Source organism: Melozone crissalis, unplaced genomic scaffold (assembly GCF_028551555.1).
Source record: "Melozone crissalis strain CALT ecotype California unplaced genomic scaffold, PUWL_Pcris_2 ptg000016l_1, whole genome shotgun sequence".
Lineage (NCBI taxonomy): Eukaryota > Metazoa > Chordata > Aves > Passeriformes > Passerellidae > Melozone > Melozone crissalis.
Window position 1 is genome coordinate 2,773,943 of NW_026535794.1, and position 17,157 is coordinate 2,791,099.

Sequence of the window (17,157 nt, forward strand, 5' to 3'; positions counted from 1 at the left end):
TTCACCTCTGTTTTCTTTTAACACCAAACAGAGATTTGGCATTTTATCAGTAGTGTAGAGGAACAACTGTGTTGGGAATCTATTGACTCCATTCTGTGTGGGGTACCCAGGCTGTGAGCTGGGGCATTTTGGCTCTTTTTTATTCTTTGTGTAGCTCATTCTTTGGCTGAGGGAGTTGCCAGTTTCAGTGGAGTTTAGATAAGGAAGGAAGGATAATTAAGGATAGATTTGAGAGGTGTTTTCCAGAAAAAAATCAATATGGGCATTGATAGACCATCATAAAAACACAGAATAATTTGGGTTGGAAAGGAGCTTAAAGATCATCTCATTCCAACCCCCTGCCATGGGCAGGGGCACCTTCCATCATCCCAGGGTGCTCCAACCTGGCCTGGAACCCTTCCAGGAATGGGACAGCAAAAGCTTCTCCAGGCAAAATTGTTATAAACTAAATTCATTGTTCACTGCTGACACTGGTTCACATATTACTACAGAGGTGTAGCCAGAGAACAGAAATTGAGTGTTTTACACACGAACCTCTCTCTCTGAGGGGGCTGTTTGCCCCAGAAAGGTTTCCAGCCCTCTTTCCATGGTGGCACAGGGTAATGTGACCCTTTGCCCTGTGCCACCAGCCTGCCTTAGCTACCATTGCTGTATTGCTCATGGGGACAGCTGTAGCACGACGTGCCCGTCCAGCCCTGGCTGGAAAGTGATCCAGTGTGAAAGTCAGGAGGGATTATGCGTACTCAGAGCGGTTGGCTCTCCTGCTGCAGAAATCCTCCTCTTACTGGTTTATCCCAGAGTGCAGCGGATTTCTGGGTCTTAATTTATCCTGGTGCCGTTGCACTTGGAAAGATTTTCAGGGTTGCTGTACTCCAGGGCTCCACTGCAAGCACAAAACTTTCCCTGTTTAAGGACAGGTTGAAGGTTAGATGCTCAGTGTTGAGTTTTGGGATGCCACTGTAGTTTTTGGGTTAATATTAAAAAAAATCAGCTGCTGCACACCTTGGGACTGAGTTGGACATGTAGAAAAAGAGCTGATTCTGAAATATCAGTATTTCAAGATGCAGGGTAGGCAGTGGAATCCATATTTTAATTCAATGAAGGTTTCATGTCCTGAAAATATTTTTCATCATTTCCACTGCCCAGTTCCACTTAAAGTTGGAAATGTCATCTTCACTGAATAGTTGTTTAAATTTAAAATTTAAAATAACTTTCTAAAAGAAATTATTAACTGGTGTAAATCACTTTGGAAGCTGATTAAAAGTTTTAGTCATACTTCCTATCCGTGTAAAAATGGTTTATATGAAAGGTCAAGAATGTAAAGGACAAGTGAGATCAGCCTGGAATATTCCTGCTCTGCTAACCTGGCATTTTAAATACAGCTCTCATTGACACCGACTTGTTTTATAACCTGTTTTGAATACACTCTGCATATTCACACTCAGAGTTGTAGATGGGAGTTTAAATATTGATATTTTTGCAATCAGTTTTGAATGCAAAGCTTGGTGTGTGTGCTCGAGCCCTTTCAGGTGTCAAAATGCTGCTGACATGTCCCTTTGAGGAGGTTTGCATCCCCCAGCACAGACCCTGTGCCTTCTAAATGATAACAGCATCTCCTCACACCCTTTCTACAGCCAATATAAACAGAGGAGCTCAAATTCAGAGCCCCTGAGCTGGATTCCTGCTCTGTGATGCTCCCTGCAGGACTCCTCTCTTTCTGTGGACTGTGCAGTATTCGTAGCAGGGCTGAGATGTGGCCCAGGAGCACATGTGGAACTCGACCTGAGCTCACCCTGCTCCTCACCCTCCCAGGCGGCTGCTGCTGCTCGGAGCACAGACGTGATGGAGACAGGAGAAAATCATCCAGGAGGAGCCAAGGATGGCCCCAGGAGGCTGCAGGGGTGACTGGGGAGGGGAAGGAGGTAGCACAGGGGATGGAAGTGGCTCAGCATCCCCGAGAGCCTCCCAGGTCACAGAATCACTGAGGCTGGAAAAGCCCTCCCATCCCAGCTGTGCCCAGCCTTGTCCCCAACCCAGAGCGCTGAGTGCCATGTCCAGGTGTTCCTTGGACACCTCCAGGGATGGGAACTCCAAACCTCCCTGGGCACCTGGCCACTCGTTCCATGAAGAAATTCCTGTTGATGTCCAACCTGACCCTCCCTTAGCCCAGCTTGAGCCATTCCCTCTCATCCTGGCTCTTGTTCTCGGGGAGCAGGGCCCAACTTCCCCATGGCTGCACCCTCCTGTCAGAAAGCCAGTTTGCTGGAAAATCACAGAATTTTTAGGAAATAAAAATACACTTCTGTGGTGCTGTGAGGGTCCCAGGATGAGGTGAGAGATGAGAATTTGACTCCATGTTCTCAGAAGGCTGATTTATTTTTTATTATATTACATTACATTACATTACATTACATGTATGATACAATATGATATATATTATATGATATATATATATATTTTATATATATTATATATATGATATATGTGATATGATATTTATGATCTACTAAACCTATACTGAAGAAAGAGAAAGGAGACATCAGAAGGCTAAACAAGAATGAATAATAAAAACCTGTGGCTGACCAGAGAGTCTGACACAGCTGGACTGGGATTGGTCATTAATTAAAAACAAATCACATGCTGGGATAAACAATTCTCCAAATCACATTCCAAAGCAGCAGAACAGAGAGAAGCTGAAGCTTCCCAGCGTCCCAGGAGAGGAAATCCTGGTGAAGGGATTTTTCATAAAATATCATGGTGGCATACTTCAAATTTTATATACTAGTTTTTTTGTGTAATGTTCATCAAGTGCTTTTCCATATTGATAACTGTGTCTTTGTCCTGTCTTTGGGCTTGGATTACAAGGTATTTTTTCTGCAACACCCAGTCTAAAATACCTGGTAAAATGCTCTGAATAATGTGATAGTGGAGGTGGCAAATCACCATTGTGCTGTATTTGGCTCATTGCAAATGTGGGGAGTAGAAATATCATCAAGACACAAGAGAGAATTTCATCTTTATATTAATTGTAAGAAATTTGGAAATGGGGTGGTTGAGCTGCTCATGAGGACAAGTCAGAGAGGGATGATAATTACATGGACTATATTTTGAGGGTACATTGCTTTATTTATATGATAAATAGAACTGCAAAGCGGGGTAACTTACAAGAGCTTAATATTGAATTATTTCTGTTGGAAAAGACCTTTAGGATCATCATGCCCAGTGGTGAAACCAGCTCTGCCGAGTCCAAGATCCTACAGAGCAGCTCTACCTCATACAAGTAGGAACTTCTAGACAAAAGATATTTACATCTTATGTATTTTCCCTATTTCAGAGGCAGAAGATGCCTTTATCCACAAGGAGAAGGTGCAGAAAGAGGTGAAGGCTGCACTGTCAGAAAATGCCACGCTGAGCTGCGAGGTGGCCCAGGAGAAAACAGAGGTGAAGTGGTACAAGGATGGGAAACTGATCAGCTCCAGCAAGAAGTTCAAGGTGGAGTCGGAGGGCAAATCGCGTCGCCTGGTGGTGGGTCAGGTGGAGAAGAAAGATGCAGGGGAGTACACCTGTGAGGCTGCTGGCCAAAAACTCACCTTCAGGGTTGATGTCAAAGGTGAGAGAATGTGCTGCATCCCTGTTTTACACCCTGAAAAATCAAAATTCCTGGTTTTCATCCTGAAAAATTGAAGGAGGGGAAGGTTATATGGCTTGTCAAGCTCCGTCTCAACAGTCCATCACTTAACTGGTGGTTTACTCATGAAATTGTGTTCATGCTGTTAGATCTGTCTTTGTTTTTTAGAAACTGAGCATGCAGTGCATTTCTGTAGCCCCAAACTCAGGTCATGGTGAAGATCTCTGGGGAAAATCCCTGGAAATCTTGGAGAGATGCACTGATAGCAAACTGGGAATGCCAAAATTACTGGAGTAATCAAAGGGTGCAGCAAATCTGAGCACAGGTGTTCTCTTGTGAAAGCTCCTTTCTGAAATATAGTTTATTATAGAGGAAACCTTTATAATATGGCCTCTGTCAACTGGATGGAAATGCCAAAACTCTTCTCAGAAGCAGGAGATGAGGGAAAAAAAAATGAAGAAAAGCTCTTTTCACCTTGATATTCAAGACAGCTTTTAATCTTGACATCCTTCAGTTGGATCCCAATGAATTTAAAGCAAATTGAAGAGTTCATACATTAGATTTATTTTTGGCCATGACATGGTGCAAATACAATTGGGGCTGGCTAATTTTCATTCATTAGAAAAAAAAAATTTCACATCTTGAGAACAGTTGGGAAATAAAGATACAGACACAGAATAGGTTCACAAAGTTTGTTTTTCCCAACACTATCTTTGTTTTGTTGGCAAAGTAAATTACAAATCTTGGGTTGGTTGGGCAATTTAATGCTTGTCCTCTTACAGCAAACCTTATTCTGAGAGACCTCATCCACCTTAGTGCTGCTGGATTTTTGGATATGTTACTTTCTTCAGATTTTGAAGAAAGGTAGTGGTGGAAATTAAAGCAATTTTGAGGCTGTGTCTTGGGCTATCAGAGAATGACTCCTTCACTGGCACGTGATGTAATTCAAATGTTAAAAATTCAGTTGGTGATGGCAGCAAGGAATGTGAATGGAAAATTAATTTCAGCACCAGAATTGAAAAGGTGATGTGTGCATTTGGGAAGGGATCTGTGAATTTTCAAAATTTGCCCTTGTACCCTCGATTGCAGAGGCAGAAGATGCTTTTGTCCACAAGGAGAAGGTGCAGAAAGAGGTGAAGGCTGCACTGTCAGAAAATGCCACGCTGAGCTGCGAGGTGGCCCAGGAGAAAACAGAGGTGAAGTGGTACAAGGACGGGAAACTGATCAGCTCCAGCAAGAAGTTCAAGGTGGAGTCGGAGGGCAAATCGCGTTGCCTGGTGGTGGGTCAGGTGGAGAAGAAAGATGCAGGGGAGTACACCTGTGAGGCTGCTGGCCAAAAACTCACCTTCAGGATTGATGTCCCAGGTAGGAGAAGGTTCTTTGGCCATCGGTGTTATTTCTAGAAACTTCAGAAAAATTAACATTATTTTGTATGTCTTCTTCGTGTTATGCTTCAAATTTTTGGATTACATCGTTGGCATGGCCTAGGATGGGTACAAATATGAGTTTTCTTCATGTATTCTTTGTACATTGTAAAATATTTTAAATCCTTAAAACAGGGAGCTGAATCCCTGGAAAATTTTGGAAAATACACACCATGGAGGAAAAAGTCTGTAATAAAGAAGGTACTGATTGTGCATCTCCTTCCTTCTGTCATGGTGCAACAAGAACAAATCTGCACCACAGCTCATTCTCAGTGCAGGGTGATGGTGGAGAGCCTGCCCAATGTCCACACTCCTTTTCTTTCCCTTGGAAGTGCTCATTTCAGTCTGAAGGGAGTTGTGGAAGTAGGGCTTGATATATATTAAGGTCATTAAAGTGTCAAGAAAATGGCAAGTAAGGAAAGAAGGTGTCATGGAGACTCATCCCAGTTGTGTTTCCTTACTGGGACTGTGAAGAGGTGAAATAGATTCAGCTTCCCAGCTCCCTCACAGCTTCCCAATCCAATTGCAAGTGGTGTGACTGATGTGTCTCTGGAGGACAGGGGGATTTTGCCATTTGGAACAAGGGGATTTCGTCATTTGGAAGAGCTGAGCTTTTCCCAAGATTGCACTCAGAACAAATAACAGGGTCCTGGACATGTCATTGCTGGTCTAGCACCTTTCTCACTTCACAAAATGATCTAAGAAGAAGCAGCTGCTAAAAATCAAAGAAATAAATTTTATTGGATTATAATGCAACACAGAACAGCTCCTTCCTCTGATAATTTGATAGTTTGCAATTAACTACAACCAAAACATGTCCTACCTTGACTGGGTCCTGCCAGTCAACGTTCTTATGAACCATAGAGAGATTACTGCTGTCAAAAAACCCAAAAAAGGCAAAAAAACACCACAAGGTCCTTTGTATGTTCCTCTGATAGACTTAGATGTTGACTGTCATGTCAGAGGGGTTTTTTCCAGTGTTACCTGTAAGCCACAATAGCGGGTTTGAGCAAAATCATATTTTGGAGAAAGTCTGGATTTCTCTCTCTTTCCAGAGCCAGAAGCTGTGTTTGCAAACAAGGAGAAGGTGCAGAAAGAGGTGAAGGCTGCACTGTCAGAAAATGCCACGCTGAGCTGCGAGGTGGCCCAGGAGAAAACAGAGGTGAAGTGGTACAAGGACGGGAAACTGATCAGCTCCAGCAAGAAGTTCAAGGTGGAGTCGGAGGGCAAATCGCGTCGCCTGGTGGTGGGTCAGGTGGAGAAGAAAGATGCAGGGGAGTACACCTGTGAGGCTGCTGGCCAAAAACTCACCTTCAGGATCGATGTCACAGGTAGGAGAAGATTCTTTGTCAGAATTCAGTAGAGGCCAATACAGCAATGATTGAAATAACTACTCTGCCATGACTCAGTTGCAATAGTTGGGGTTTGTTGCAGCCTGCAGGCTCCACTTGATGTTCTGTGCTTGGTTGCCTGGATTTGTGGAAATGGGAATATTTGGATTTAGCATGGTACAAGCTCTGTTTCATACTTAGCAGGTTTAATAGTAGTTATAAATATAACAGAAATAATTAATACTCAGATCCCTTCCATTCTTGCGATCCCAAAGTTGTACACTGAACTTCTTGAAAGCAAAGACCCATTGCAGAATCCCTTCCTTGTTAGTCTTGCAATCCCATTTTAGAAGATTTAGAGTCTGGGTTGTGTTTTGTCCTTTGCAGTATCAGCAGCAGATTGTAAAGAGCACTTTTTTTTTGGGGGGGGGGGGTATTGTGTTATTGAGATCTCAGTTTTTTGAGGTGTCTTACTATTCCTGCCAGGTGCTAAATGCTCCTTTGCTGTGAAATACTCCAAGAAATTACTTTATTGTGTCTGAGTTCTTAGGGAAAGGGAATTCTGGAGTTTGCAGTGATATGCAGGACAGATGTTCTTTGGGAAAGTTTGACTGAAATATATTTTTACCTAGTGACTTGCAACTGTAGAGTTGATGTCAAGGCTTCTCTTGGTCCTTTCTGTTCCTAGGCTCTTATTTCCCAATTTTCCAAGTGGCAACTTCATCCCACAGAAGGGTAGACACTGCTCAGTGATGGCAATTGGTTGTGCCAAGTGGCAACCTAAATATTTTCCAAACCTCTCCACAGAAATCTGTACGATTAATCTAATTTTAACCTGTCAACAATTATTTTCTTCCTTTTCTGTGCTCAGAGCCCAAACCTGCATTTATAAACCAGGAAAAGGTCCAGAAGGAGGTGAAGGCTGTCCTGACAGAAAGTGCCACCCTCATGTGCGAGGTAGCCCAGGACACAACTGAAGTGAAGTGGTACAAGGATGGAAAACTGCTCGTGTCCTCTCGGAAATTCAAAATAGAGACCTTGGGCAAATCCCGGCGCCTGGTGGTGGGGCAGCTGGAGAAGAAGGATGCTGGGGAATACATATGTGAGGCTGCAGGCCAGAAAATGACCTTCAAACTGGAAGCAACTGGTGAGTGCTCACTTTGTGGTGGGAAGAACCAGTCCCTGTGGCTTAGAGGAAAACTGGGTATTCCTGTCACAGCAGCCTTGGCACAGCCACTGCCTCACCTGGAGAAACACCAGTGAGCTACATGACCCATTAATTCTTAATCTAGCAGTGTAGAGGTGGGAAATTTGTACTTTTTGGGGGGTATGGAAATGCTACCTAGCTTTTTGCCCGTCTCTTTTACACACCACATCATCCAACCTCTTTCAGTGATGGGGAGTTGGAAGTAGACATGGGCAGTTTGCAGAGTAGCAATGGAGCTGTGGAGAAAAGTGACTCAGAAAACCTGCTCTGCTGCTTGTGTGTGCCCCAAAAATGCCTGGATTTGTGGCAAAAGGTTGTACAGGTGTTGGAATCCTGGACGCTGAGAATTTTAAACTTTCTGTGCTTAAAGGCACAGACCCACAAGAGAACACTGCATTTGACCTAAGGCTGTGGAGAAGCTTCCAAAATTGATTAATACTACTGAGATTATGGGTATGTAGTTGGTTAGAAGTGTGTAATATCACAGGGTGGAAAACTTAGAGTTTGGGATTTTAGAATATAGAAATAAATATGAAGCAAGATGGAGGTTTTAGGGTGGTGGCAAGTTGTTCTTCTTCACCTTCTTCTTCCTCCTTCTTCATGGGTTTGATGATGTATTGTAATTGGGCAGAAAAGTCTGCACTGCAGGCTCTGTGGGATCAGTTATTGGGTTAAAAGGCAAAATAATCTAGGTATCCTTTCTTAATTGGAGAGTTTAGTCTTAGAAAACCTTATAACAAGAGATTGTTGGCCATTTTGTGCCTTGCTAGTGAAAAGCTGCAGAACTCACAGTAGTGAGACTGTTTTATTGATAAGAAAAAATAAACACCTGAGTCCAAACATGAAATACTGTATCAAGTGCCTTCAATCCAGACCCAGAAAAACTAATATACAAGATAGAAAGGAGGCCAAGAAGAAGAGACTGGAATCACGGAATGGTTTGGGTTGGCAGGAACCTTAAATGTTGAGTTCCAGCCCTCCTGCCAATGGAGCAAATAGAAAACAGGCCAGAAATTCAGCCCATTAATGTCTCTTCTTAATTTTATCTAAGATCCTAAAAAGGAGAAGGGAAAGAATTATATAAGTAATTTTACTTCTAAGAAACAAACCTTTTATGGGCAGCAGATAAACTATAAATATTTGCATTTCCTTTCCTCTGCTTGTTTTCTAAACAAAAGCTCTGGGTTTCCTGAGAGACCATTTTCTTTCTTCTTGCTCAGGAAAAGATCATACCAGCCACATTCCCTGGATTATTACAGGTTATGGATGAGCTGGTGGTGTGAAGAGAGAGCAGTATAAAACTCCTTTGTTTTATGCCTTTTTTTTAAATTGCCTTTTTTTAAAAACTGCTCAAGGATTTGAGCATTAAGTTGTTAATTTTCCTGGCTTGTTATCTTTTCTAGAACCAGAGGCTAAATTTGAAAAGAAAGTTGTCCAGAAAGAGCCTCTCATTGTTCAAGAACACGAAAGCATCACCCTGACAACCTCAGTGACGCCTGAAACCGCTGCAGTGAGGTGGTTCAAGGACGGCACAGAAATCAAGGCGAGCAAGAAATGTGTGATCAAAAGTGAGGGGGCCTCCAGGACGCTGACAGTGAACGCAGCTGAGAGCACAGACTCTGCCCTCTACACCTGCCAGACAAAGGATGACAAGCAGGAATTCAGGGTCCAGGTGAAAGGTGAGCAGTGCCCAGGTCACGGCCCAGCCCAGCAGCTGCACTTCCCTCATGGTGGGGCGGAGGTGGAATCCAAACTCTTCTGGAAGCTGTTCCAACCTCAAGGCTTGTTGTACCTTCTCTGGATGCCCCATTGTGGGCTGGCAAAGTTCTCCAGCTTCCAGAAAAACTTTCTGAAAAACTTTCTGAAAAACTTTTGAAAAACATAAAAAAATTTAAAACTCGTAAACAATTTTTAAAACTCGTAAACAATTTTTAAAAAGCATTAAAATTTTAAAAGCAATAAAAGTTTTAAAGGTCATTAAAAATGTAAAAATCATAAAAAAATCTTGAAGTCATTAACATTTTTTAAACAATAAAAATTGTAGAAATCATAAAAAACCCAAAAAATTCTTAAAAATTAAAAAAAACTATAAAGAATTTCAGTTTTTGTCTTTTGCTGGCCAGTTTGGAAGCCTATGATGAGTGCTTCTGGTGCTTGCTCCCCTCCTGTTTCTGTGTCCTCCTATAAAAATGACAGGGATCTGAAAACACCACGTCAAAGGAATCTGCCTGAATTTCCACATTTCTGATTAGATTTTGTCTCCCCTGAGCCCCAAATGCTTAGGGCCATTTTATTTATTTATTTATTTATTCCCACAATTGGGCAGAACCAATTTCTTGCAACATATTTCTTCTCTTTCCCTCCCTCACGCTTTTCCCCTTCTCCCGGACCTCAGAAATCCCGGTGAAGTTTGCCAAGAAGCTGGAGGCCGGGAAAGCCGAGCTCGGTGGCAGCGTGTCCCTGAGCTGTGAGCTGAGCCACGCCAAGGGGAAGGTGACGTGGAGCAGGAATGGCGTGGAGATCAAGGCCAGCAAGCGTTTCCAGATCCGTGAGGAGGGAACCAAACGGATCCTGACCATAACGGGGATCCGGGCTGAGGACGAGGGAGAATATTCCTGCGAGTCCAGGGATGACAAGAGCAGCATCACCATCGTCCCCAAACGTATGTCTCTAATGGTGATAGTGTGCAGGGGGCCCTGGGTTTTGTCCTCAGTGTTTAGAACCCTGCAAAGCTGAGTTTTTCCATATGTCTGGGGTGACTCCTGTGTTGAGAACAAAATATAGAATTCCTCTCTCAGAGTCAGTGGAGCCTCTATTTGTGAAGAACATAATGATTGTGAGACCTGGCTCGGGTCTCTTCATATTGCATTTGAGGCTGGAATTCATTTTCCCAAATAAAAGATGGGATTTTATTTCCCCTCTTTTTTTGCTTCTCTTTGCACAAAAAATTTACTCAGACATGGGAAATATGATGATCCACTTTTGTGATCACTTACTGTATTAACTGACTATTTATTGCTGTATTTACTGGGTATTTATTACTGCATTTACTGAGTTTCCTGTATTTATTTGAGTATAGTATTATGCTGTGTTCAAATTGCTGCTTCCAAGAAAGTCAGATATGGGAAATATGATGATCCACTTTTATGATCACTTACTATGTTTACTGAGTATTTATTACTGTATTTAATGAGTTTCCTGTTTTTCAGTACAGTATTATGCTGTACTCAAATTGCTGCTTCTAAGAAAGCCATGGAAGCTTTTGGCTGTTTGGAGGTACTCAAGGACATGCTCCTGAATATTTTACCTCTATCCATCAGCTCCCAGAGTGGTGAAATTTGTCACAAGTCTCAACAGTGTGGTGTCTGAGGAGGGAAAAGAGGCCGTGTTCAAGTGCACCGTCTCCCCTAGTGATGCTGTGGTCACCTGGCTCAGGAATGGCGCCAAGATTGAAGCCAGCAAGAAATACGTGATCTCTCAGAAGGACACCAACCACAGCCTCACCATCACTGACCTGACTCTGGAGGATGCAGCTGAAATCACTGCCAATGCTGAGGGCGTGGAGAGCACAGCCAACCTCAGAGTCAGAGGTAAGAGGTGGCAGTGCCCCTTTGACAGGCTGGAAATGTCAGGGGCTTGGAATTGGATGGTCTTTCAGGTCCTTTCCAACCCAAGCCATTCTGTTATGATGTTGTTTTATGTGGCTTTCCCTCTAATTAATTATGTTAGCAGCAGAGAATTTCTGCTTATGCATTATTAAATAGGAGTGCCCAGAATGCTTTGGGTTTGGAGTTCATGAGCCACTGGTTCAAAATTCTTTCAAACCCTGTTTTCTGGATCTTCCACATTCCCACTATTATTTCCTCTCCTGCAGAGGCCTCAATCTCCTTCAAGAAGAAGCTGGAGCCCAAAACAGTTGAAGAGAGGGAGACAGTGACCTTGGAGGTAGAGCTGACCAAGCCTGCAGAGGTGAAGTGGATGAGGAACAGCATTGTGCTGAAGCCCAGTGACAAGGTAGAGATCAAAGCTGAGGGAACCAAGCACACCTTGGTGGTCAAGGACATCTCCTTCGCAGACCGGGGCTTCTACTGCTGCGAGAGCCCTGATGACACCACCCAGGCCAAGATCAATGTGGAAAGTGAGTTCAGTGACCCTCAGCTCTATAAATACCCCAGGCAGGGTCTGGAGGTGGGTTCTGGTCCCTGCATTATCATGGGGACACAGGGACCAAGCCAGTCAAATGACCAAGAGGAGGTGAAAGCTAAGCCATGAGCAGAGAATGTCTGACAGGTTCCTGTTTCCTCCATCTCATCCCACCAGCTTTGACCTTTAAGCTGCTGGAAAGATTCTTCTCTTTCCTCTGTTTCTCACTCCCTGATATGCTCTGTGTTTGTCCTTGGTATGATTTTTTTACCAAAAATCCCTCCCCAGCCATCCATTGCCCTGATTTTTCTCTGCAAACCACCTCATTCAGAATGTCTCTTTATATTCAGTCAAGGTCTAAAAAAATACAAAACCAGATCTTCTCTCTGAGGGTGTTTCACTCTTCAGTAAATGAATTGTGCCTCATCCATAGCCCTGTGCTTCTGTCCCTTTCCTACTTTTTTTTTTTTATTTTTTGTAATAATTGTCACAGGGTATTTGAAAACAGGGTTTAAATACTCAAAGACTCTGTCTAATTTTGTCCATAAAGTCCATGCCACCAACTAGTGCTGGGCTGGTTCTAAATAATAGGTGAGGAAAGACTTTAAAACAGTCTTTTGGGTGCTTCATGTCTTACAAAGTGGAAGGGAACAATCTCCATGATGCCAGAAAATAATGGACTTCAGGTGCAGTGATAAAGATCTAGGTTATATTCTAAAAAGGCTTTTTAATGGTCAGAGGACTGAATAGGTTGTCTGGAGAGGTCTTGGAGGCTTCATTGTGTTTTTGGTTTTTTTTTTTTAATTGGCAACTTAATTACTTTTAGTGGTGATACAAGTTTAAACACTAAATCCATTTTACTGGATGACAGGGCAGGGATGTCTTTTCACAGGAATGGGTAATGTCCACCCAAGCTTTGGCCACCAACCTGTGAGGTGTCAGCACTTTTTGCACCAGTCATGGTTTTTTTTTTTTTTTTCCTTTTGCTATAACTTTTTCTGCCCATCCTTATTTTATCTTAATTGAAGGACTGCACAGTACTGCCATGTAATTATTTGTCTTTCTTTTACTAAATTCTGATAGACCTCAATAGAAAAGGGGCCAGTGGTGTTTTCTGTCATATTTGTTTGACCTGTTTTTCTCATGAAGGTACCCATTTAAAAAATAGCAGACATGTTAGCTTTGTGGTCATGGACAGGTTTTATTTCCTGTAAAAGTGGTTGTTTAATTGGCAAATACCAACTAATTGGCAGGTACGTGAGCAATGAGGAAATAATCCATTTTGGAAGTCCTCAGGCTATTTCACAGGTGTGAGATCTCCAACTTTTCCTTGTTGTTTTCCAGTGAGGCAGATCAAGCTGGTGAGAGGCCTCCAGCCCCTGGAGGTGGCTGAGAAGGGGACTGTCACCTTCGAGGTGGAGGTGTCCCACGAGGACGTGGAGAGCACCTGGCAGAAGGATGGTGTTCGTCTGAAACCTTCACCCAACGTCAGCTTCGGTGTCCTGGGCAAGAAACACTCGCTGACTCTGTCCTCAGTGGCTTTGGAAGATGCAGGAGTCATCTCCTTCAAAGCAGAGGGCATCAGCTCATCAGGGAGGCTCACTGTGAAAGGTACAGGGGCACAGGAGGCTCCAGCCCTGCTTGGGGTGGATGCCATTGTCTTCTCCTGACCTGGAGAGTAAACTAAAGAGGGCAGCAAATTTTCCTGGTCACTGCAAGGGATGTAAAGCCCAGTAATGTCTCCTTCTGATGCCAACAGGGTCATTGTGGCATCGCTGTCCACAAAACAATGATAAAGTGCCCAAACCAATACAAATTTTATTTATCATGACAACCTATCCATCGGTGCTTGTGTGACCCCATTCCCCATTTGTCTTTCTTTCCCAGAATTGCCTGTGAGGATCAGCAAGCCTTTGGCAGATGTCAGTGTAACTCAGAAGCTCAAGGCCACATTTGAGTGTGAGCTGTCCAAACCCAATGCCAATGTGAAGTGGTTCAAGGTACAGCACTTAATGGATTGTGATATTTTAATTTCTGACTTCTCTGGAAGGGAATGGGAGCCTTTAGTTCTATTTCCAGGGAATAAGAGCCTGAGCCTTTGCAGTAAAGCTCTTAGCATTGCTCTCTTGTCCTTATCTTCATTTACTCTCCCAATTAATCGCTCTCAGGTTTTTATTTACTGTATTTATAAACTGGATTGAAAGTTAAACTTTTTTATTCTTGCACAGAATGTGAGCACTGCTGTTACAGATTTGCAGTGCTGTGCTTGACTTCACACCAAGCAGTATTCACCCAGGATTTACAGCCTTTTGGGGAATGGGATATAAAGGGAAGCCTCAATTTCCTTTGGCAGGGAAGGGAATACAGTTCCTTTTCCCTACAGTCATTTTGAGGATCAGCTCTGGCATTTCATCAGCCTCCCTTGGGGCTCAGGTGGTGCTTTCCTTGATTTGGGGTAGCAGCAGTTCTTCAAGGTGGAATTTGGGCTGGAGAGGTCATCTCATTTCCAACCTCCTGCCATGAACAGGGACATCTGCAGGCAGATCAGGTTGCTCAGAGCCCTTTTCAACCTGCTCCTGAATGTTTCCAGGGATGGGGCATCCACCACCTCTCTGGGCTACCTGTGCTGGTGTTTGGCCACCCTCATGGTGAAAAGTTTCTTCCTTTTTTCCAGCCTAAATTTCACCCTCTTTTAGTTGAAAACCATTTGTGTCTGAAGGGACTCACTGCCAACCCTGCATGGTGTTTTAAGCCTTCAAAAAAGATGTTGGAGATGATCCAAAATTTCTGTGTGTTCCTCAGCTATTCCAACTTCCTGAAATCTTTGCCCTTTGATGAATATTCAACACGTTCCTTTAAACACAGTTTTCCATTCAGTCCAATGAGAAGGATGAAATAAGCACAGATCTGAATGTCTGTTTTGCTCACTGCAGATCTACAGGAATTGAGGGTGATCTACTTTGACCTTTTCCCTTTCTAGGATGGGAAGGAGATCCGACAAAGTAAAAACATTGGGATTGTCTCCCAAGGAAATAAGAGAAGCCTCATTATTCACAAGTGTGAATATGAAGACCAGGGAACCTATACATGTCAAGCAGCTGAAGACAAGACATCAGCTACTCTAAAGGTTCATGGTATGTTTGCCTGAAGTAGGAACATACATTTACTGCAGCATTTTTGGCTACACTGCAAGAAATTCTTAGTGGAGTGTTTATTTTTCACAATTGCTTGTTTTGGTTAAGTTTCTCTTCTCGGTGAGAAAACGCTGGCAAACCTGTCCCGTGCTTGCTCTATCCTTGCTGTATTTTTGGAAGAGGTGCTAACTCAGTTTTCCATTTCTCATAAGTGATTTCTATTCTCTGGAATCTGAATGGTGTTTCTGGATTGGCACATTAGGAAATACCGGGCAGCCTGGCCCAAAGCAGGGATTCAGTGGCTGGTGCTGATGTGGTTTGGTGGCACCATTGTCATGGGGGGAATTTTCCTGAACAGGGACTGGATAAGCTCAAGAAGTGCCCTCATCTTTAGGTTGTAAATGCTAAGGAAAGGGTACTTATTTCTGCCTGAACCTCTCCTTTCTGCTCGGGGCAGTTTTTCCACCTGAGTTTTGCACTGAGCAACTGATGAAGCACCAGGTGTCTGTGTTTGGTGTTTTGTCACCAGGCTCTGAAGCACCTGAGATAAGCTCTGAGATAAAGGCAAGTTACTCAACAGACAGCTCTCCTGTGCCCTGGCAGATGCTATTTTCTAAAGGGGCATGGTAAAAACAGATCAGCTCTTTCTTAGTGAAAGACAGAGCATCTTTCTCATTGCTTACTAGATGCTGTCCTCATGTGGACACTTGGGTTCTGCAGTATCTTCATGAAAATCTGCCCCATGGATTCCCCCTTTTCTCCCTGGTTTTGGGTTGGAATGGGTTTTGTTTGGATTTCAGCTCTGCTCCTGAGGTGATCCAAGGTGTATTAAGGCCCTTTCTTAAGAGAAAGGGCTGCAGTTGCACAGATAAATAGATCAGTCCTGACAAAAGGAGTGCCAAGGTGCAGAGTTAAAGAGGATTATACTCAGTTCAGGAGACTCTGGAAAAAGGTGTCTCCTATCTAAAACAGATTGCAGCTGAAGAATGAATGAGGCAGTTTATAATGACCTAAGATTGTAGACTTGTGTTTAGTTTTTCTTGGCGAATTTGCTTTCATTAATATGAGTATTTCTCATATACCTGCATGAAGTTCCAGCATATGTAAAATCCTCTTACAGTAAGCTTCAGCCATAAAAAGTATTCACTGTATTGAAGAGAGAAACTACCCAGAACAGGAAGAAAGGCTGGTCTAGAATACAATAAATACAATCCCCTTTTTTTCCATGTAGTTATACAGAAAGTAACCACACCATTCTCACTTATGGAGAAACTCCCAAATAAATATTTGTCTTTATGACTTCACAGCCCGAGATGTCAAGATCGTAAAACCACTGGAAGATGTGGAAGTGAACGAATATGAGAGTGCATCTTTCATCTGTGAGATCTCACACGACGAGGTGGAAACCCAGTGGTACAAAAATGACAACAAGCTGAAGACTTCCGACAACATCAAAATGCGGCAGGATGGTAGGAGGAAAAAAAGGGGATTTTGGTCTGGAATGGTGTGGAAACCCAGGGCACTGGGAATATTTCTGTGTCTGCTCTGGGGTGCCCTGACCCCCAGGGCAGCACTGACTCTGACCCTCATTCATGGAGAAAGTTTCCCAGACTACAAGATAGACCAGAATCCACAAAAGTGTGCAATAGATTATAGAGAGCAGTGTAGGTGTGTCACTTGGTGAGAAATTGTGGTTTTGGGGTTTTTAGTGTGTTGTGGATGGCAGCAAGATGGAGGGCACAGGGTGTCATCCTGGGTTTCTTCTTCATGCTGCTTCTTCCTCCTTCTCCATGGGTTTGGGTGGCATTTTGTAATTGGGCAGAAAAGTCCCCATTGCAGATCTGTGGGATCAGTTATTGGGTTAAAAAGGAAAATAATCCAGGTGTCAGTTCTAAATTGGATAGTTTAGTCTTAAAAGCCCTTGGAACAAGAGATTGTTGGCCATTTTGTGCCTTACTGCCAAGCTCACAGCAGTGAGACTGTTTTCCTGATAAGAAATAATAAACACCTGAGTGTGAACATGAACTACTGTCTCAAGTGCCTTCAATCCAGACCCAGAGAAACCCACAGCTGGAACCACCACAGAATGGGGGTGGGATAGAGGAGGGACTGGCATGGGAGACTAGATAATGGGGTTTTGCTCTGGGATATCTGAGCTGTGTTTGTGTGTCTGTTCCCAGGAAAAACCTATTCCCTGACGTATGCACGTGTCCAGGTCGAGGATGCAGCTGAGATCAAATTCGTAGCAGAAAAAGCAGAATCTCGTGCTCACCTGACTGTAAAAGGTAAT

General features: G+C 43.3%; 1 protein-coding gene across 1 annotated transcript in view; it reads left to right on the forward strand.

The window, feature by feature from the left end:
* OBSCN (obscurin, cytoskeletal calmodulin and titin-interacting RhoGEF) overlaps positions 1–17,157 on the forward strand; it is a 182,697-nt gene that overhangs the window by 28,512 nt on the left and 137,028 nt on the right. Inside the window, 13 exon segments of the mRNA XM_054273678.1 lie at positions 3,335–3,610; positions 4,718–4,993; positions 6,108–6,383; positions 7,255–7,530; positions 8,994–9,269; positions 9,986–10,252; positions 10,911–11,180; positions 11,465–11,728; positions 13,078–13,344; positions 13,621–13,733; positions 14,714–14,867; positions 16,175–16,336; positions 17,048–17,152. Of these exon segments, the coding sequence (XP_054129653.1) occupies positions 3,335–3,610; positions 4,718–4,993; positions 6,108–6,383; positions 7,255–7,530; positions 8,994–9,269; positions 9,986–10,252; positions 10,911–11,180; positions 11,465–11,728; positions 13,078–13,344; positions 13,621–13,733; positions 14,714–14,867; positions 16,175–16,336; positions 17,048–17,152 (2,982 nt within the window).